At 39.8% G+C, this 23,630-nt stretch overlaps 1 protein-coding gene across 1 annotated transcript in view; it reads right to left on the reverse strand.

The window, feature by feature from the left end:
- sppl3 (signal peptide peptidase 3) overlaps positions 1-23,630 on the reverse strand; it is a 167,748-nt gene that overhangs the window by 43,614 nt on the left and 100,504 nt on the right. The window contains exons 3-5 of the mRNA XM_068005665.1: positions 21,612-21,697; positions 14,447-14,566; positions 6,243-6,321 (exon numbers count right to left, since the gene is read on the reverse strand). Coding sequence (XP_067861766.1) covers positions 6,243-6,321; positions 14,447-14,566; positions 21,612-21,697 — 285 coding nt within the window. The remainder of the gene's footprint in view (positions 1-6,242; positions 6,322-14,446; positions 14,567-21,611; positions 21,698-23,630) is intronic.

The following is a 23,630-nucleotide window of genomic DNA, read 5'->3' on the forward strand; positions in this document are numbered from 1 at the left end:
TCGATTATCCAACTTTTGTCTCTTTTGGAGGGAGAAGTCTCTTGCAACACTCGTAACTTCATTAATGATTTTTTTTCCCCTTGCCCATCTATCTCACTAAATCACATGCAATAAAATAATGCTGCAAGTACCGGGAACACGAAACCTGATGGCCTGATTTGTATTTCTTCTACTTTGTGAAGCAGTAACCTACCAGTTGCAGCTGTAGAAACAAAAGTGACTTTCTCCAATCTCAATCATTTATCTTTAGTGTAACTGTCCACTTTTGAAACACATTATAGCAACACCTTAAACCTCCATGTGCAAGAATGCAGCTATGAAGAGTATGTTGCTTCCTTGATTTGATGTCAAAGCAATTACCATTATAGTTGAGAAAAATGTAAAGGCCAAACCTATTGTGCAGAACAACAAAGTTGAAAAGAGTCTTGTGAAAGAACGAGTTAGTGTGTACGAGGAAAGTTGTTTCTGAGCAGCTTCTTACATTTCCTGCCTGAGGTCTTGCCATACGTCAGCGTTGTGTGGTGGCTTAACTCAGCTAGAATGTGATCTCCAGCACAGTTTTCTTATTTCTCACAGCTGCTAATTATTAGTTCTGGGTACTTATTCTGACCACAATCTCAACTAACGCATTTCGATTACTGGTATTCACTTCTGGCATGTTCTCCAAAGTACGATAGCATCTGAAGAGTCAAATCTCTCTGCTGGTTCAGTTAAGGTCATTTGAGGTGCAATCATTTCTTTAAACTGTTGGTGGCACTGTCCATAATGTCAGCACATTGCATGTATGCAAAACTTTAGATAACCTCTCTGGGCAAACATTAAAAAAGGCCATTCAGCTTATCCGTCTGGTACCCTAATGCTCACATCTCCGCAACTATATCTTGAATTTAGACAGAGCAACACAAAATTCATAATAATGTAATAAAATATGGAAGTAGCAATTAAATTTCAAGTTGACAGACTGCAATAAGAACCTAACTATTACTATAAATCACACTCATTACACAAGCCTATTCCACTATTGGCCAGATTAGCGCTGGAACATTACATGCATCAGCACCCAGATAAGGCCACTGAAAACATTTAACAGGTTACAACCATTTCGCTGTAGCATTACTTTAAAATGTATTTGTAAAATGAATTGCTATGACAATCAAAATGAAATCTATGCATAATTCAACTGACCCACTTACTAAATCAAATGAGGCTCTGACAATGGCTCAGTTGCTAACTGCACTGTTTGGTGTGATTTAAAAGAATGAACTTTTACTTATACAACACTTTATCAGGTCTCTCAGGATAACAAAGCAGTTCACATCCAATGAATGACCTGAAGTGAATGACTGTTATGTAAACATCTGTTATGTAAAACAAATCTGATGGCTTGATTTGTATTTCTTCTACTCTGTAAAGCAGTAACCTACCAGTTGCAGCTGTAGAAACAAAAGTGACTTTCCCCAATCTCAATCATTTACCTTTAGTGTAACTTTCCACCTTTATAGTAACACCTTAAACCTCCTTGTGCAAGAGTTATAAACGTGACAACATACATAATAGAAAGGGAGATGCAAATTTAATCCCCAGGGTAAGGTGAATTAATCGATCTGAGTCTGGATAGTAGGAGGATTGCTACAATTGGCCCACACTTGGGGCAAGGGGGGAAAAAAAAGCCAGGGGAACAAGTCTTGACTGTTGTCCATGATTTCCGTTGGATCTTTTGGATGATAACAAGGTCAGCCTTGCTGTGATGCTTCCCATGGTAGGGTAGCTTGCTAACACTTACTGTCAAAATGCAAACATGCAGAATGGCAACTTAGGCAAGACAATGGAGGTAGACCACCAGCCCTAGCGAGAACGAGTCAAAATCTTAACAATAAGAGGAAACAAAATCAGATGGGGGCAGGGGACTTTCCCAATGGCAGAGTTAGTAAAGCAGTGCATTACTGAGCCATTCAGTTCAGGAAGATCAGTTTGATTCCTGGTTTGTGCTTAGTTGGTAATCTGGCCTGCGTACCCCTGGGCTGAATTCTAAAACAGAATCTTAAAAAAATCTTAATCACTGTCAGTGATCAATTATTTAAATATCTTGAACCAGGTGGGGAAGGCAATTCAATACCAACTAAACAGGCTCAATTCTCGAGTGCTACCAGGTCTCTCTTCTCCAATTTGAACCAATGATAGGCAGGACCACTGTTGGGTGTTTTTTTTATTAAAAACAGTACATCGTGGAGTTTTACTTGGAGCTGGTGTACTTGGTCAATGCCTTTGTCCCCTCCGGCATGGAATGTTTGGCCAGTTCCCCAGGCATCAGCAGGCGCACGGCAGTCTGGATCTCCAGGGAGCTGATGGTGTGGCACTTATTGTAATAGGCCAGGCGGGAAGCCTGTGGTGAGTGATTAAGTCTAATTCTATTTTTTTATATATAGGATTCCATGAGTTTTGCTGGTGTTTTGGGAATTGCATTCCATGATTACATCAGTTTATAATTAGGCCCATTGATTCAATGTAACTGCATAGGCCAAGTTCTATTTTTGTTACGTGGTTAAGGAATTTTTACTGGTGTTTAATTAGTGGGGAAGGGCATCGTGTTCCATGATTCTGTCCATTTTACTGTGAAAATGACTAATTATTGGCCTCGATAGTTTGAGAGATAAAGCAGCATTACAAGTTAATGTAACATAACATAATTAAGACAACATGTATCAGGATCATATCACCTTGTGTATATGATATTAAAAACCTACTATGCACACTCGTAGCTACGTAAATGCGTACTGGTAACTTATTTCTAACTACAATTCCAGTGGTATAACCCACGGTTCTCAAATTTTCTAAGAGTAGGCCACCCGCAGTCTGCAAAGTTTACAATATCTTTCTTCATCACTTTTCTCTCTCAGTTCCTCCCCAGTTTCTCTTCCTTCCCCTTGACTTTTTTCCTCCAGTTTCCCTTTTATGTCTCCCCTTTCTTATTCTTCGTTTTTTACTGCATTACTCTCACCACATTTCCTGCAGCATCTGTGCTGCCACGTGTGCAGAAGATGGCGCTCAGGAGGGAGAAGTTGCTGAAGAAACCTAACGGTTGGACCATCGGAAGAGGAGCAAATCAGTAGTCGAGTATGCGGGGAGGGGGACGACAGCGCGCAAAAGAGACAGAAGGGGTAGAGAGAGAGAGACACACACATATCCTGGATGCAATCATAAAACACTGTATTCAATGTTTGCAGAGATCTCTTTAAAACTTACAAACCAATGGTGTCAGACCCACGTCGCAGTGTTTGATCCATAACCACCCAACCCCTCACGGCTGACAGATCTAAGAAACCCCCCAGTGAGCCAAATGCTACATTTCGCCTCCTACTTCCACTCAACCTCAAAAGCACCTGCATAGAGTTTCCAGATCACAAGTACCGAACTCCTACACCTCCAACCCAGTGCTGCCAAACTCCTGGAACTTCAATCCAGTCCAGCCAAGCCCCCAGACCATCTCCAATGCAGTTCCAGTCCAGAATCGCCCAAGTTCCATCAAAACCAAGCCTTCACTCCTTAGTACTGCTAAATATCAGAAATCTACCTCTAACTTCCACATGTAACTGTCATCTTGCTGTGTATCTGCAGTTTTAAAAATTGTAGGGGATAAAAATCAAATACACAGGTAAAGGAATATATAGGAAATAAAGACCATTCATTTACGGTTTTCATGAAAACATAAAATTACAAAGGGATATTGATAGATTAGGTGAATGGGCAAAACTGTGGCAAATGTGAGATCATCCACTTTGGATCAAAAAAGGATAGAACAAGGTACTTTCTAAATGGTAAAAAGTTAAAAACAGTGGATGTCCAAAGGGACCTAGGGGTTCAGGTACATAGATCATTGAAGTGTCATGAACAGGTGCAGAAAATAATCAAGGCGGCTAATGGAATGCTGGCCTTTATATCTAGAGGACTAGAGTACAAGGGGGCAGAAGTTATGCTGCAGCTATACAAAACCCTGGTTAGACCGCACCTGGAGTACTGTGAGCAGTTCTGGGCACCGCACCTTCGGAAGGACATATTGGCCTTGGAGGGAGTGCAGCGTAGGTTTACTAGAATGATACCCGGACTTCAAGGGTTAAGTTACGAGGAGAGATTACACAAATTGGGGTTGTATTCTCTGGAGTTTCGAAGGTTAAGGGGTGATCTGATCGAAGTTCATAAGATATTAAGGGGAACGGATAGGGTGGATAGAGAGAAACTATTTCCGCTGGTTGGGGATTTTAGGAGTAGGGGGCACAGTCTAAAAATTAGAGCCAGACCTTTCAGGAGCGAGATTAGAAAACATTTCTACACACAAAGGGTGGTAGAAGTTTGGAACTCTCTTCCGCAAACGGCATTTGATACTAGCTCAATTGCTAAATTTAAATCGGAGATAGATAGCTTTTTGGCAACCAAAGGTATTAAGGGATATGGGCCAAAGGCAGGTATATGGAGTTGGAGCACAGATCAGCCATGATCTTATCAAATGGCGGAGCAGGCACGAGGGGCCGAATGGCCTACTCCTGTTCCTATGTTCCTATGGAATAATGGGCAGAGTTGTGGAATTCAAACCTGAAAGAACCAGTAAAATCCAGAATACTGTGTCCCAAAAATGGAATTTGACTCGGTCACTAAATTGGTGGCACAACACCCTGCCCTGACTAATTGCGAGCAATACCACAGGAGATTTGCTAATATATATATATATATATATATATATATATATATATAGATAGATAGACATATGATTAATACAGAGATAAATGCATAGTTGCACTTGTAAGCAAATCTCAGGTAGTGGCCAGTCACGTTTTTCTTACACGTCCATATGCTCAAATTGAGCCTTTTTCCTGCAAGTACAGTTTCCCCACATATTACACTGTCACAGGATAAAATACACAATTCTATTACCACAATTTGTCTGTACCAACAATACATGTGCAAGTCATTTCAAACATAAATCTTGTAGGCAGTGAATCCACAATATAAATTCAGTTTAGTTCACCACCTAGGTTCTTCACCACAACTTGCACTTCAGTTTGAACAAAATGCCTTCCAAACAACAATGGCACAGATTTTCTTTTGCACCCTCTGCATTTTTTCCTGTAATCAGCACCATTTCACAAATACAGGGCACCCTATTATGTGGCATACACCTAAAAAATATAATTAAACATGAATGATAATAGCAGGGGCGCGGTCTCTTCTTGCTGCGCCCAAATGATAACCTCTCCCTGCTTATACATTATACGACCGAATTTTATAGCTGATGTAATGTCACATGGTGTTCACAAATACATATGTACCATGACGCAACTGGATATATAAAATGCATGCATTTATAAGTGCTACATGATCCCACTTACTGTGTAAATTTTACACACACCACCTACCCACTCCCAAAAAAGAAAACTACAAATTAGTTATCAAAATGGGGGAAAAGAAACTAAATCACGGTGTCAGCCTTGGCTTAGTGGTCACACTCTCGCCTCGGAGTCAGTAGGTTGTGGGTTCACTCCAGAAACTTGAGCACATAATCTAGGCTGACACTTCAGTGCAGTGCTGAGGGAGTACTGCACCGTCAGAGGTGCCGACTTTCAGATGAGATGGTAAACCGAGACTCCATGTGCCCTCTCAGGTGGAAGTAAAAGATCCCATGGCACTATTCGAAGAGCAAGGGAGTTCTCCCCTCTGTCGTGGCCAAAATCGAGCTCTCAACCAACACTTAAAATAGATGATCTGGTCATTAATTTTATTTCTATTTGTGGGACATTGCCGTGCGCAAACTCTCTGCCACATTTCCTGTATTACAACTGAGACAATTCAAATGCTCTTCATTGGTTGTAAAGCGCTTTGGGACGTTTTGAGGTTATGAAAAGTACTATATAAATGCAAAGTTTCTTTCTTAACTTCCTGCGAAATAAAGGTTTTGTGCAGTGGCTGAGTGAAAGGTTAATAATACAGGTTTAAAATTAACTGCAGCACTGGAACCTTAGATAAGCGCAGATAACTAAGCATTTTTGATAATAAGCATATTTAATATAGCATATTTGAAATGAACCTTTGCAGTGGACTATAAAGGGAATTTATGCATGTTAACAGCAGGTTTAATTCTTTCCTTTCTAGTGAAAAGGAAAAGAGATCAATTGGAGGCAACAATTAAAAAGATACAACACCCACTCTGAAAGTTCACACTGAACGCAACAGACAGGATTATAAGTTCTTACTTGTTCTGAGGTGAGCAGGGTCTTGTTAAATACTGGCACATTGGGAGCAGCAGAAAGGCAAAAGCTATTGTTGCGAGAACTGAAAGAAAAAAAAATCCATTGTGAGTTGCAGCTAATGAGAGCGTATTATCAACTCACAAAACAGGCAATTCAGAGATTGAACTCTAGATAATCAATTCACTTGGCACATCGCATTTATTACAAAAATGTCTTCACTCATCTAAAAGGATTATCTATGGAGGTACAATGTAGATGACAAAAGCAAATAACAATTTCATTAAGATTGAAAGCAGATACCTTTAGTTCCTCTCATGTACAAAGGCATCTTCTGCAAGTGAATGTAGACTACCATCAGCATTGGAAATGGTGACGTCTTGTCCACTGGCTTCCACATTCACTTATAGAAAATACCTTTGTATATGAGAAACAAAAGATATCTGCAACATGAGGGGAATGTTAAGTTGTATAAAAATTATTGCTCATAATATCCTAATAATTTCTGTAAAACCACAAGAACACCACATCCCATAACATACCTCTAAAATATTTCATGCACTGAAGTTAAGCAAGAGAACACCAAAAGTCTATTTCAGACAAATATTAGGACTATTGATTATACAAGGAACGGTTTTAGTGAGAATCAGATTTTTATATTGAATGATGTAATGCTGTAATATTTTACACCATCCTACTGATTCAGTTATATGTGATACATATGTGTCAGAAAGGTAGTGAATTTCTTGAGTGTGTCCAGGATAGTTTTCTATAGCAGTATGTCCTAGAGGCAACAAGGGGGCAAGCCATACTAGATTCAGTAATGAGTAATGAACCAGATTTAGTTAACGGCTTAACTGTGCGTGAACATCTATCCAATAGCGATCATAACATGATTGAGTTCAATGTAGTGTTTGAAAGGGAAAAAAGTGAATCAGCTGTTAAGATTCTAGACTTGGGTAAGGCTGAGTTCAATGAGATGAGACAGAAACTGTCCATAGTAAACTGGGCAAATCTGTTAATGGATAAAACGACTGATGATCAGTGGGAAATGTTTAAAGAAACATTTAACGAGATACAGAACCGGTTTATACCCGAGGGGCAAGAACTCTACAAGAACTCACCTGACGAAGGAGGAAGCCTCCGAAAGCTTGTGATTTTCAAATAAAACTGTTGGACTATAACCTGGTGTTGTAAGATTCCTTACATTTGCCAAAAAAAACAGCCATGGACAACTAAAGAGGTAAGGGACAGTATAAGACATAAGGAAAGGGCATACAAAAAGGCAAAAAATGGCACAGATCCTGGCGAATGGGAAAGATAAAGATCAACAAAGGGTCACAAAACGGATAGTAAGAGCTACAAAATGAGAGTATGAAAAGAAACTTGCAAGGCATATCAAAACCAATATGAAAAACTTTTATAGTTACATTAGGAAAAATAGGGTGGTCAGGAGCAGTGTTGGCCCATTAAAAACTGAAAGTGGGGATATTGTCATTGACAATGGAGAAATGGTGGACATGTTGAACAATTACTTTGCGTCAGTATTTACAGCAGAAAAAGAGGATAGCATGCCGGAAATCCCAAGAAAACTAATACTGAATCGGGGACAGGGACTCAATAAAATTAACATAAGTAAAGCAACAGTAATGAAGAAAATAATAGCACTAAAGAGTGACAAATCCCCAGGACCAGATGGTTTCCATCCCAGGGTTTTAAAGGAAGTAGGTGAGCACATTGCAGATGCCCTAACTATAATCTTTCAAAGTTCTCCAGATTTAAGAACTGTCCCTCTAGATTGGAAAATTGCACAGGTCACACTGCTTTTTAAGAAAGGAGAGAGGGGGAAACCGAGGAATTATAGCCTAACATCTGTTGTGGGGAAATTGCTGGAGTCTATAATTAAGGATAAAGTGACTGAACACCGAGAATTTTCAGTTAATCAGAGAGAGCCAGCATGTATTTGTGAAAGGTAGGTCGTGCCTGACAAACCTGATTGAATTTTTTGAAGAGGTGACTAAAGTAGTGTCAATGGAAGTTATTTATATGGACTTCCAGAAGGCATTTGATAAGGTCCTACATAAGAGACTGTTAGCTAAGATAGAAGCCCATGGAATTGAGGGAAAAGTACGGACTTGGTTAGGAAATTGGCTGAGCGAAAGGCGACAGAGAGTAGGGATAATGGATAAGTACTCACATTGGCAGGATGTGACTAGTGGAGTCCCGCAGGGATCTGTCTTGGGGCCTCAATTATTCACAATATTATTATGACTTAGATGAAGGCATAAAAAGTCTCATATCTAAGTTCGCCGATGACACAAAGATTGGTGGCATGTAAGCAGTGTAGATGAAAACATAAAATTACAAAGGGATATTGATAGATTAGGTGAATGGGCAAAACTGTGGCAAATGGAATTCAATGTAGACAAATGTGAGGTCAACCACTTTGGATCAAAAAAGGATAGAACAGGGTACTTTCTAAATGGTAAAAAGTTAAAAACAGTGGATGTCCAAAGGGACCTAGGGGTACAGATACATAGATCATTGAAGTGTCATGAACAGGTGCAGAAAATAATCAAGGCGGCTAATGGAATGCTGGCCTTTATATCTAGAGGACTGGAGTACAAGGGGGCAGAAGTTATGCTGCAGCTATACAAAACCCTGGTTAGACCGCACCTGGAGTACTGTGAGCAGTTCCGGGCACCGCACCTTCGGAAGGACATATTGGCCTTGGAGGGAGTGCAGCGTAGGTTTACTAGAATGATACCCGGACTTCAAGGGTTAAGTTACGAGGAGAGATTACACAAATTGGGGTTGTATTCTCTAGAGTTTAGAAGGTTAAGGGGTGATCTGATTGAAGTTTATAAGATATTAAGGGGAACAGATAGGTTGGATAGAGAGAAACTATTTCCGCTGGTTGGGGATTTTAGGAGTAGGGGGCACAGTCTAAAAATTAGAGCCAGACCTTTCAGGAGTGAGATTAGGAAACATTTCTACACACAAAGGGTGGTAGAAGTTTGGAACTCTCTTCTGCAAATGGCAACTGATACTAGCTCAATTGCTAAATTTAAATCTGAGATCGATAACTTTTTGGCAACCAAAGGTATTAAGGGATATGGGCCAAAGGCAGGTATATGGAGCTAAATCACAGATCAGCCATGATCTTATCAAAGGCGGAGCAGGCACGAAGGGCTGAATGGCCTACTCCTGTTTCTATGTTCCTATGTGTAGAGGAACAAAGGGACTTTGGAGAGCATGTCCACAGATCCCTGAAGGTAGCAGGTGGGTAAGGCGGCATTTGGGATACTTTCCTTTATTAGCCAAGGCATAGAATTTAAGAACATGGAAGTAATGCTAGAACTGTATAAAGCACTGGTTAGGCCACAGCTTGAGTACTGCGTACAGTTCTGGTCATCACATTACAGGAAAGATCTGATTGCACAAGAGAGAGTACAGAGGAGATTTACGAGGATGTTGCCAGGGCTGGAGAATTTTAGCTATGAGAAAAGATCGGATAGGCTGGGGAAGTTTTCTTTGGAACAAAGGAGGCTGAGGGGAGATTTAATTGAGGTGTATAAAATTATGATGGGGCTAGTTAGATTGGATAGGGAGGATCTATTTCCCATAGCAGAGGGGTCAGTGACCAGGGTGCATAGATTTAAAGTAATTGGTAGAAGGATTAGAGGGGAGCTGAGGAGAATTTTTCTCACCCAGAGGGTGGTAGACGTCTGGAACTCACTGTCTGAAAGGGTAGTAGAGGCAGAAATCCTGAACTCATTTAAAAAGTACTTCGATGAGGACGTGAAGTGCCGTAAGCTACAGGGCTATGGACGAAGTGCTGGAAAGTGGGATTAAGCTGGATAGCTCTTTTTCGACTGGCAAGGACACGATGGGCCGAATGGCCTCCTTCTGTGCCGTAACTTTCTATGATTCTATGAAAAACATTTTTAGTAGCTTCGTATAGTCAGGATTTAAAAACCATCAGGATTAGTGTTCGGACATTTCACCAGAAGGAACCCAAAATCAGTGGGCGAAAAACATGGCCAACATCAGCCTTTTTATCTCCTTATGTGGCTTGGTGTCAAATTTTGTTTGATCACGCTCCTGTGAAGTGCCTTGGGACATTTTACTATGTCCCATTGAAGAACATTACGAAGTTTCTTTAATTTGATTTGCAGCTTTAATTGCTACAGTTCAAAAACCAAAGCCAGTTCATAGTTAAGGAAGCTCTTAGGGTAACACTACAAATGTGGTGCCATTACATTATCTGTGAGCTTATCGAGTTCAAGCATTGGACTTTTTTGAAAAATGTAATTATAATGGTTAGAAAACAATTTTGCAAGTCACTGGAAAGCTATAAAATTATGTATTTATGTTATTTGGTCGACAAGCATTGTAATAATCTAGGCTGACATTTCAGTACAATATTGGGGGAGTGCTGCATTGTTGGAGGTGCCATTTTTCGGATGAGACATTAACCAAGGCTTCGTCTGTCTGTTCAAGTAGACCAATTAGCCATCGTGTTTGCCTACAGTGTCGGCATTTCAAAATAATTCATTGGTTGTGAATTACTTAGGGAAGTTGAGTCCATCGAGGTTGCTATATAAATGCAAGTTCTTCTTCCTTTAATAAGGCAGAGCCAATCTTTTGTGGAAACACAAAAATTAGGTCTAATCTGGAGCAAACAGAATGCTCCAAGTTATAAATCAACAAGAACGGGCAAAATAATCAAATAGCCAAAAATTCAGGAGAGACATTTTAATGGTAAAAAATTCCTTTGAAGCCCAATGACAAATGCAGAATATGTCTTGGCAAGCTTGTATTTCTAAATACATTTAAAAAAGCAGGAGCAACAAAGATTTAGTCTAGAAGGCTGCCAAATGCAAAATGGGACACCTGAAATGTCGTGTCTGTGAAAAACAGGAGGGTTGTTTGTTCATGAATTACCAAATAATCTCTGATATAGGGGTGAGGCGGGAGAAAGAGAGAAGAGCACAGGATGGAGGAAAGAATGATCAAAATGTTTTTTATATACACACACGCACACCAGCATTTCCCAGAATAATATATAATTTCTGGTTGTTGTCATGTGGTAAGAATTTTTGTAGGGATACAGAAAGCTCCAGGAATTAAAATACAACTGTTACAAGCCATTAGCCCAATGCTGACTAAAGCATGAAGGTTGTTAATGTTATCTCTGCTCAACTTCAAATAAATTACTTGAATTTCAAAGGGGAAAATATAATTGAAACCTGATAATCTTCGAGTGCTGAACTGTTCTAGCACTGAGGTTGAATAAATATTCTGAATGCATTAAAATCTAAGGGTGTTTGAGGCTCACATATGCTACAGAAATATCTAATCCCGAAAGGTACCGCCCAAGATGATAAACTGCTTACAAAGGAATGAGAGAAGGCTCACCCAAATCATCCAAAGAAACTGTAAGCAAAGCTAAAAGCACACTGACTGTATTGTTCACTATAACTACACAAAGCCCAACATTTGAAAAGTCTGATTAATCCCTTGTAGACCTTTTCTAGTTGTTCCACAGAAGTATTGTACTGATTAATATTTTGCCTGCATTAAGCGCCTCGGGACATTTTTCTACCTTAAAGGTACTATATAAATGCAAGTTGTTCTTTTAGTTTCTGTGAATTTGTTTTAAATTGCAAACAACTTTGATAAGCCTGTACAACATGTTCTGGTGTCACAGTATGTTCCGCCTTCCAAATTAACATAAGATGTACTAGTCTCCGATAAGCAAATTATCATGGTCAATAATTCTTAGAACTGGGCTACTTTAAATGTAGCGAAGAGTAAAAGGCAGTTTGTAAGAGATGCAATCTGCATATTGTAACGGTCAAGATGCTTACATGAGAAATGGGTGCTTTTTCAAAAAAGGGGGGTGGGGGGTGGAAGGAAGGCAAACAAAGGTCAAAACATAAAATATGCACAAAAAATATTTTTAATTGCATGTATAATGGGGTAGTGGTTTTACCACTGCAGCTCTCTGTAGTTTGTTGTTCGATGGAGCTACTTTGATCATGCCTGTTGCTCAGTTTTTCTTTTGTGATGGTGGTTAAAAATAGTTTTGGATGCCTGAATTACTTTTCTGTTTAATTAAGTTTGACCTATTTTTGTAACGTTTTTATTTCAGGCATGCTCATCTCTGGATTTCTATTCTGAGCTGGTGTGCGCTTGGCTTTGTTTAGTTGAATCCCCTGTCTTTTTGGTTTTTCACATTTCCCAGTTAATGTTTGCTCAAATCCAGCTATACTCACGTTTGGAGAGATGGGAACTTAATGACATATGTTTCAGGGCTGTTCTTACTCAATTTCTTCCATGTACTTTGTTAAATATTACATACTTCATAAGAGACAGTACCTGGTGTATTTCAGAGCACAGTGGAACTTCTCACTGTGATTCTCCAGTAAGAAAAGGGACCGTCTGGCAGATAAGAGTCCCCAAATTATCCAAACAGGCAAGGCTCTACAATACTGGCATACTTACAAAATATGCTAAATGGGTGAGAGGACTTAATGGGAGGAAGAAGATTTGCAATGCACTGTCTAGCTAGTGGTAGATTGTCAAAGCATAGGTGGTATTAATGGCAATTTCTAAATCAACTCTAGGCTGGGAAGGGAAAGGAGGAAAGAGAGTAAGACAGAAATTATCTTAAAGAATCACCAACTTAGTTTGGTGTCATTGAAGGTCCGTGATCACTGACATGAGTCTATTGTAAAAACGAATAAGGTGTTGGGATGTTTTGCCAGGACAATTAAATATTAAACAAGAAATATTTTATTTGTATAAGGCCTCAGTCAGGCCCCAACTAGAATATTGCATTCAGTCCCCTCAGATGGTGATAAGAGGCCCCAGAAAAGATTCAGAGGAGGGCCACTAGATTGATGGCCAGTTTAAGGGCACTCAGTTACCATGATAGTCTAAGAGAGCAGATTAGACAAAATAACAAAAAAATTAGATTTGGCCCAAGTGGATAGGCTTTTTGAGCTTGATAGGTTAGGAAGGAGCAGAGGACACAAGTATAAGTTACGTAAGCATGGTCTCCTGGAACTTGTTTGATCGCCTGCAGAGGTCGAACAGAAATTTCCTAGAGTTATTTCCTAACTTTTTTTTGCGTCACCCAAGAGATTGCATGGCTGTGTGGGTGGGGTAGGGGAGGATGGGGTGATGTACAGAAATTACACCATGACTGTATAGGACAGACTCAATGGACCAGCACATCCATATATGGAATTAGCTACATCATTAAATAAATTTAAAACAGAAATCGACAGTTTCCTAGAAGTAAAGGGAATTAGGGGTTACGGGGAGCGGGCAGGAAATTGGACATGAATTTAGATTTGAGATTAGGATCAGATCAGCCATGATCTTATTGAATGGCGGAGCAGGCTCGAGGGGCCGATTGGCCTACTCCTGCTCCTATTTCTTATGTTCTTATTAGTTACAAAAAGTAATTTTACTGAGCAAGACAAGACTGCAACTGGTATGGTTTTTACCAGGTTGGTCTTTACTAAATGAAACCAAGATAATTTTTCTACTTGTAACTACTGAATACACTTTGTAAAATCCTTTTAATAAGTTACCAGTTCAATGCTGGTCTGTGTGTAAGATTGTAGAATTTGAAGTATGGCAAGTATTTTAGCTGAGACTATGGAAAGAGGTGGATAGCTAACTTCATGTATCTCTGACTCTGGCCCCTTGGGCGTCCCCTCCCTTCGCCCCACAATTGACGGCCATCCCTTCAGTCACCTAAGCCCCTTGTTCTGGAATTCCCTCCCTAAACCCACTGCTTCTCCACCTCCCTCTCGTCCTTTAAAACCCTCCTTAGAACCCATCTCTTTGGCCAAGCTTTTGGTCATCCCTCCTATTATTTCCTCCTTTGGCTCAGCATCCATTTTTGGTTACGTCTTTATGAAGCACTTTGGGATGTTTTTCAATGTTAAAAGCACTATACAAATAAAAGTTGTTGTTTACTGACCCACAAACAACTGATGGGACATCCAAATCACCAAGTTTTTGGCACCACGTGGTTTTACCTCCACCCAACACCTTCTGCAGTTAGTTTCGGACTTTCAACACCAATGACATGCCAAATTTTATACAGTCCACTATGGAGCTGTTCACAAATATTAAAAAGGTATAAAAGCAATGTACACATTCCTCAAACACACTACACTAAATCATACCTGCAGTGCATATTGTAAACACTACTTGAACAGAATCAAAGAAGAAGAACATCACTAAGAGAGACACTGATGCTCCTATTGGAAGAAACAGAGCTTGTGTAGAGTCTATGGTCTGGATACCTAGAAAACAAAGAAATGACTAGTTAGAGCTTTGCAACAAAATTATTTTGGCAAATTACATCACAATTTAAAGCTGGTAATAGGTGAAGATTGTCCCAGATTGATTTTGGCTCACAAGTTCAAATACAAAGCCAGTACCAAGAAGGGTTCCCAGGATACATGTCTGCAGCTCACCCCAACCCTCCTTTAGATGTTAGAGATGTTTTTATATTCTTTTGTTTTACAAAGAGGATTGTTGATGAGAGGAGAAAGTGAATGCACAGAGACCAGCAGGCAGTGGAAAGTAGCCTTGTTACACCAATTCATCCACAATGGAAAATAGACAATATAAATTACAAACTACTGTATGTTTTGTTATATGAAAATACAGGTACAAGGGATAAAGAACCTTTTGTACATTATTTAAAAATTATAAATATGAGTAATATATGTATATATGTTATCCCTAAGCAATTATGAAGCAAGTCTAGCATTGTACTGCCTTTATATTCAGATCTCTGCAATACTGAAATTTAACAGTGTATTAACACACTAATACATCCAACATCTTTGCACAAATAAGCCAAAGAATTACACACGTATTTTATGGGTAAAGGGCAAGCTTACAATTTCAGTCAACTTCATTGTATACAATTGGAAAGTTTCTCATAACTTTGGCATTTAATTAGAGCTGGAGAGGCCACACACTCATGGAACAGGGAGCGTAGACTAGATCAAGTAAAGTCTGTGTTGGCTTTGGGCTAAAGAGAGGAGGAAAAAGTTCAGATAGAAAAATAACTATTTGAGCATAGTACTGGAAGGCCATCAGCATCTGAGGAACCATCCTGCAGCATGATTCACCACCTTCAGAGTATGATGGGGTATTTTTTTTCCAGACAATCAAAAGCCCAGAATGTGAAGATTGACATGATTGAAAGTTAATTTCCAGATGTGATTTTATGCATCAAATGCAGAAGGGACTGTGTCAAGGAATAATCTCATCAGCAGCCCCAGAACCCAACAATAACTGGCTGAATAAACTTGTTAGCAGAGCAGGAAGAGTGATTTTCAAGCTAGCTTTCGCAATTTGGAAATGTAAAATTTATTCTATTTGCAAGTTTACTTTTTCAGATGAAGGAGGCCCTTCAGCATGTTTGATTTCATCCTTCCAGTGAACTAAATCAGGCTGCCACCCCATAAAGTTAAACATATTTAAAGCAGCACATTTGCTGCAGAATAAATTTTTGCAATTACATGATCACATCACAAAATTTTGCTTTTCAGTAAGGACGGTTAAGACATCAACACGACAAAGTGTCTTGCCAATGTCATGTCTGCGACAGCACTTACTGTGGTGAAAAACACAGCCCTCTATGATGTGACAGGTGAAATCTGATTCACATTATATATATGCTGGTATATAGAATGAAAACAATGAAAATATTAAAGGGTTTTTGGAGCTGTCTGAAGCATGAAATTAGAACGTGTGAAATTAAGTGTACGGACACGGATTTGTATAAAATTTCTTTGTTTGCTACTTAACAGCACTGTTTCATGCAAAGTGTTTGTACACCAACATCGAAGAGTAATTTCAAGGCCTATATATTTTTGAATCCCAGCAGATGATCAAGGAATTGATTTCAAGACAATAATCTAACATTCTGAGTTCAGTTGATGTCTCAGTATATGACAGCTTCTGCACCTCTCAATTTCAATATTACTGCCTTGTAATCACTTCCTCCTCCCTTCAAGGTCTCTTGCATCCAAATTCTTAACTAGGCTAGAGCAGTTCAGGCTATTCCTATACTCTGTATATAACAAAGTTTATGGTTTTCAGCTTTTATTGATTTTTAAAACATTCCTAACCAGTTTTCAGCCAAAAACTAACAGACTTGCCAAGCAATGCAATTTTCCAAAATCTCAACTTCAGTGAATCTCAAAAGATTTTGTTCCAAGTGCCTCTTTATGTGCAGGTAGCACATTTTCTCTCCAATACACCAAAATATGGCAAAATACACACATGATCTTTTTTATTTCAATCTCCCTGTGGCTTGTGTGATGGCCAGTCTTCAGGGTCCTCCCCCCCCACTGGAATTCCCAAATAATGCAATGTCGCTCCTCTGTCTCCCAGACCTCTCTGCCTCTCAGCTGCATTTTTATCTCTATGGTGTCCAGACAGCCTCCAGCGCTAGCATGACCCAATTCAAAGCTTGCATTCTAGAAGGTTCAAAGACATTAACTGCTATGAGGGGATTTTTTGTTCTAAAGCCTGAACACTACATTTTTAAAAACTGTACACAAGTTAAGATTCTTTAGACCCGAAATGTCGACAGACTTAACTTCTGTTTCTCCAGATGTTGCCTGGCCTAATGATTATTTCCAACTTTTTCTGTTTTTGTTTTCAGATTTCAGGCATCTTCAATATTTTGCTTTTGTCTTAACTACTTAGACTCTATTTACACCTGTAGGAAAAATTGGCCCCCTCTAGGTTTTAATATTTCTTTATAGCAATTTATAGCTTGCCAGCATTGTAGCCACTTTAAATTATTTACTGCAGGTGGAAAGAGACTATTGTCTGTTTCTTTTTACTGGGGAAAGCTGGAGAAATATGCAGAAGCCACTTGAAAGGTGGATAAGTCATCTGTGTCTGGGTGGACTGCCCAACAAGTGGTAGATGCTGGGCTCACCAGGTGTTGGAAACATTTAATGTCAATGGACAGAAAACCATGACTGCACCTGCAATTTTCCAATAAGCCAACATCTGCTGCACACCATGTCCTGCCGCTGACATGTTGCCTCAGAAAATTCTACCCACTATCTGGTTCCATGGTAAGCACCTAGGTAACCCACAAAGACAAAAAGCTGCTGGACTCGAAGGAGATCTTTTAGATGCCAAGCTGATGTTGACTACATTTTTCACCTTTGAAAAACCTGGTTACTTGGAGTGGGGGCAAGAGGAGGGTTGTTTGCAGTAGCTGAAACTATAGAACTAAAGTTAAAATGAATGATAGATGACTTTTTGCTTGAATATTTCCATTTTTTTCTAATTTCACATTTAAGATAAAAGGAAAAAATTGTTAGAATACAACCAGCAAGAGACAGTGAATGAGTATGCAAAAATGTCTCTTTGTTATGTCAAATTTCCCCTCTTTCCTCCCTCCCCAAAATATAATGTCCATTTTCCACCCGATTTTCAACCAGCCCTTACCTTAACTTGCCTTAAATAAAACTGAAAAATTTCTATGAAACAAAGATTAGTGCCAAGGCCACATTTGTAATCATGGGGGTTTTAATCTTCCTTTTTTTTTATTCATTCATGGGATGTGGGCATCGCTGGCGAGGCCGGCATTTATTGCCCATCCCTAATTGCTCGAGAAGGTGGTGGTGAGCCGCCTTCTTGAACCGCTGCAGTCCGTGTGGTGAAGGCTCTCCCGCAGTGCTGTTAGGAAGGGAGTTCCAGGATTTTGACCCAGCGACGATGAAGGAACAGCGATGGTGTGTGACTTGGAGGGGAATATGCAAGTGGTGTTGTTCCCATGTACCTGCTGCTCTTGTCCTTCTAGGTGGTAGAGGTCGCGTGTTTGAGAGGTGCTGTCGAAGAAGCCTTTGCGAGTTGACAGAGCCCGAGACTTACAGGGTGACCACAAGCTTGGTCAAAGAGGTGGGTTTTAAAGGAAGGCCATAAAGGAGGACAGGTTCGTGGAGAGAGAGGGGTTTAGGGAAGCATTTCCAGTGCAGCCTAGGTGGTGGGACGAAGGGAGGGGGAGATGCACGCGGCCAGTCAAAGAAATGGAGAGTTGTAGGGCTGCAGAGTGAAATAAATAAAGATTGGAATGGGAAAATATGGAAAGCATTGGGGGAAAAAGAAAAAGGGCAGATAAAATTGTACAATACATAGGGAAAAAATAGAATAAGGAGAATCATCAAGCAGAGGAATGCCAAGAATTGATAAGAGGTGTCATGAGAGCACAGGAGAGGAATATAGAGGAAAATATGAAAAGGATAACAACACAACATTCCTTAAATATATCACGAACAAGAGAAGGATGCAGAGGGATGTTGGACTGTTAACCAGAGGCAGTGGTGAGATGGTGTTTGAAGACAAGGTAGTAGTAGAATTACTAGATCATTATTTTGTTACTATTTTTTATCACTGAAAGAGGAAAAAGAGATGCCCAAGTTAAGAGAGGAATATAAGGGAGAGTGTAGGCTGGAAATCCATAGTATTTGAAAGAAAGGTATTTTGGAAAGGTTTAGGCAAGCTCAAGGTATAAAACATACGAAAGTGACGGACAGGAAAAGACCCACTAGTCCATTTAGCCTGCCCCCATGTAACTGTAATGCCTAGTGCATCACAATACAGACACTCCCCACCCACCCAGAGCCATGTAATCTCCTGGGAGAGGCGATAAACCATAAAAGCCCAGGCCAACTAGGGAAAAAATCTGGGAAATTCCTCTCTGACCTCTTTAGGCGATCAAAACTAGTCCAGGAGATCACATTGACCCTAATTTACAGGATACCTACCTCTTTTTCAAGGCGATATCCGCCACAGCCAGAAACAGGTCCAGCTCTTTCTTGAAGGGATACAGCGAATCAGCGTTCACCGCATGAGCCGGCAACCTTTAACACAGGTCCACCATTCTCTGGGAAAAGAAGAACTGCCTGACATCCAATCTAGTTCTGGCCTGGTTCTTCCTAACGCATTCAGTTGAAATAATTGGTCGACATAAAAACAATCTAGTTCCATCATTTATTTTATAAACCTTAATCAAATTGTCCATGGATCTAAACTTTTCTAAAATAGACTGACCCAGTTCTTTGAGCCAATCTGAGTAACTACAGTGTTTTAAACTGGGAATTCATCTTGTGGCCCTCTGCGCATTTTCCAGAGCCTCACAATCCACCACTATATGAGGAGACCAAAGTTGGACACAGTATTCTAACTGATAATTACTACTGGAGTTCTTCACAACCCACCCAACCCCAAGGTAGTAAGTATGTAACAAGGTACAATTAACAAATTAGGAGTAAATATTAACATTACCCAAGATTGGATGTTTAAAAAAAAATTAGAAAATCCTTCTTTCCAGCTTTTTGGTTTTAAATCTGGAGGTAGTGTTTATTATTTTAAAATGTATTTGATAAATAACTGGATTTTAAGCAAAAGTAAGAAAAATAAACTGCTATGGATTTAGTTATTCAAAAAAATTCCATACACTGATCAATAATTAAAGTGGAAAAGCAGAAGTAAAGGTAATTTAGTGCTTACTGTATTAAACAGCCTTTTGGTATGCAATTAGACAGCAAGAGCTCCAAACTCTGCACCACTGGCACAACAAAGAGAGGACCAGTATCCAAAATACTAATGCAATCAGGCCACTGACACTTCAGTGCAGTGACCAAAGATATGAACTGGGAGAAACATGGTAATATTTGGAAAATGGAGCTTATAGTTCTGTGAGGTTTTTATGACCATTATAGTAACAAATGGAAGCCGAATGAACAAGACAAAATTGATCAAACTATTAAATTCATTCCACACTGCAAATGAGAAACTATATTAAACAAACCCGTTCACTTTTTGTTGGGTGGTGAGGAAAAACAGGAGGGGTGGGGATGCCAAAAATTAAAAAGGCAGAAAATAGCACATTCACCCTGCTTTCCAGACCCCATAAACTTCTGGTGAACTGCAGTACAAATCTTTCACAGCCAATATAAACATGGCTTCTGCCAATCTGCCTGCAGCCAAAACTGTTAATACAAGACCTACCTGTGTGACAGCTCCTCTTTATATAGTTTATACCTGTGTGTAATCGTATGCAGTGACAAGGATTTTGCTTTAAGACACTTTTAAAATCATGAATGGGGAAACTCATTTCAGGTTGGATCCCTGCAGTTAAAGCTGGAAGACAAGGACGAGGCAAATGGCAGCTTTCTTTTGTTGCATTCCAAAATGCCTCTCCAAAATTATTATGGTCTCAAATTCTCTGTTTCCTCATCAATTTCAACAGTCAAATTTTAAAATAAAGTTAACTGAGTTGTCTTGTCAATGTAGTTAAAGTGGAATTAATGAGTGTAAGAATCCAAATACATAATACCTAATGGGTCTGTCTGGGCAATAAACTTCCCAAAGATATTGAACTCTAGTATAATCACATTCACATTGTTGTAAACTTTTAACCTTTTTCAAACTTTTCATTTCAGTAATATATAGTGGCATCAATCAGTACATTGTTCTTTTCAAGCTGGCCCACACCTCAATTTGTATTATGCCAGAACTCTAGTACAATACTGCTGGTCCAGTGTTACAAGTACTAGTCTGCGTGGCTACTTCCAAGTGGTGGTCATTTTGTTCTGTGCAGCTGGCACAAAGCTCACTCTTTTCATTTAAAATCAAGTTTTCTACTGATTGATATCTGGCGACTGTTCCTTTCAGCATTTTCAATCAGTAGAAAATTTACCAGCAATATGATAAATTATGTACTTTCCAAACATTTGAACTCAGAAGTGTGGAGCTCTGCCATCACACCCTTCAAAAGGGTGTTAGCAGGTGATCTACTCAAATTATGACACAAATTATGCCAGTGACGTACCACCAAAGATGACAGCTTCATTAAGCACTCATCTCAACAGTACATATCACATGCTCTTTAGGGTTCCGTACATGATTCCAGAGATCTGAAGCTACATAGGCATACACCCTTTACTTCTATCTCCAGTTTCTCCTGTCACAGGTACTGTGGCCACAGGAGTCGTGTCCCAGAGCGGGATGGCTGTCTGCTCCCGTGTTGTCCCATAATACCACAGTGGTGCGTGACAGTAGCCAATAAGATTTCTGCAGCCTCCTGGGAAATACCCCAGGGTTCAGCAACTCCCTATGTAGGATGGTGTAGATTAGGGACTCACTAGAATTGAACTGAGCCTATTGGGGTGCCACTTGCCAAGGCACCATGTAACTGTCCTTTTGTATCACTCCGTGAGTCACCTCAAGAAAAAAATGACCTTTTCCTTTTCATACGGAGAAATAAAACCAGGTTATGTTCGAGTCTCATTTTCTACTTACTATTGTTGGTATTGTTTACATTGAAAGTGCTTGCAGTAGTCCCTTCTTTATCTTTTTCCTGGTTCTCAAAGTCCATATTCAGAGACCTTGTAGGGGTGGGGTGGGGGGGAAAAAATGAAAACTTCATAAGATCACACTGTTCAGACAGAGCAAAACCATGGCCTAAAGCTACATGATACTGTATCACTTGTACTGGAGAGAGTAGGAGAGTTAAAACGTAAACTTTTATTTCCTAAAACAACCTTAAAGGATTACCCGCTGAAAGGGCACTTTCCTCCCAACACAGGATGGGAGAGCTCCACAAGCATGACAAATGCTGTGCTAAGCTCCATCACTGGCATTCTGTGCAGACTATTGGATTAATGCAGAATGTTATGGCAACTTTTAACTCTTACAAATAGAGATTTTGCTACAGTTCTTGCAACTCCTGTGGTGCTGCTCATTATATCTTGTACAGAATTCATACCTTTTCTCACATACCCTAACACTGGAGAATCTGGATTCCAGGCATACAGTGGGGCCATTCTAATCCAATGCAGTGGTCTGCATGGCTTCGGACTTTCCTGTTCCTGGCATAGGGGTTTTCTTCGGCAGCTTGTCATAAAAGATTATTCTATTGTTCAGCAGATATAGGCCCTCGCAGACATTTTCTTGGGGATTCCCACTCTCTTAGCAGTTTTGGCTATTCTTCCCACTTACTGTCCCCAGTATAGACCAGACACAACTAATAAGTGAAAAAACTGAATGCTTGTAACTGAAGAATTTCAAGTCCTTGTATATAGCTAGAGTGAGCAGATATTATGCTCAATCTCTTCTCAACCAAGTTACTGACTACAGAAGATATTTGGATCACACTAAACACTGTACAGTGTAAACCATGGATACATGCATCACTATGTGTTACAAGTTATCAGCAATAAGCTCAAACAACTATGGAGGTTTCCAGCTAGCTGTAACAACAAAACAAAGGAAATCTTTCAACAGAAATTATTACACTCAATACAGGTTAATAATGCATCTTTATTTTCCTATTCATAACCACCAATACATATAATTCTGCTTCACCTCTAGTCATAAAATAGTAAAGTGTGCATGCAAAAAAGGACCCAAATTCCCTTTGTTCTGATAAAATATTTAGATATTTTCCAATTGTCCATGAACTGCTTACCTATTGTATTGCAAAAACATGCACGGGTACACTGATATAACCTTAAATACTATAGAAAAACCAAGAGCCTTTTTTCTTTTGACATTTATTGGCCTTTTCTTGACATTTATTCTCCGTTCCCCAGCTGTGGCCTGATGCCGCAGGCCTTCCCGCCCGACAGCCAGCCAGGCGCTCAATCTGGCTGGCAGGGGCCAGGAAATGGAGTCCAAAAATGTAAATAGGATCCCAGCCGCTACACCTCCTCCCGCCTCCCCATAAATATCGGGGCCAGTATCTCCAATAATGCAGCACTCCTTCAGTGCTGAACTGAAATATCAGCCTAAATTATGTGCTCAAGTCCTAGAGTGGGGCTTGAACCCACAACTTTCTGACTCAGTGGTGAGAATGCTAACAGAGCCAAAATAACAGATAGCGAATACCTTGCATGTGACAATTTTGCACATATATTACTCTCAATCAAAACCTGCTTTAAATTGACTCAAGAGCAAGAGGTACATATTATGGGCGTACCCCTTCCCATCAGTAAATTAATAGCAATAGAGAATGTAATCTACAATCCATTCAGTTAATGTATGTTTGGAAGAGGCTGTACCCATAACTCAGGGGCCAAAGGCAGTTAAAACTGGACGGAACTCCCAAAAGGACTTGGTTCAATCTATATAGAGCACACTTGTAGCATCTATGTAATGAAAATAACCAATTCAGTTGAGAAGTACCTCCTGTTGCCATCTTTAACAATAACCTTTGATGGCATCAGAGAACAACAACAACAACTTGCATTTATATAGCGCCAGTAACGTAGTGAAATGTCCCAAGGCACTTCACAGGAGGATTATCAAACAAAATTTAGC

Source organism: Heptranchias perlo, chromosome 25 (genome assembly GCF_035084215.1).
Source record: "Heptranchias perlo isolate sHepPer1 chromosome 25, sHepPer1.hap1, whole genome shotgun sequence".
Taxonomy (NCBI): Eukaryota; Metazoa; Chordata; class Chondrichthyes; order Hexanchiformes; family Hexanchidae; genus Heptranchias; species Heptranchias perlo.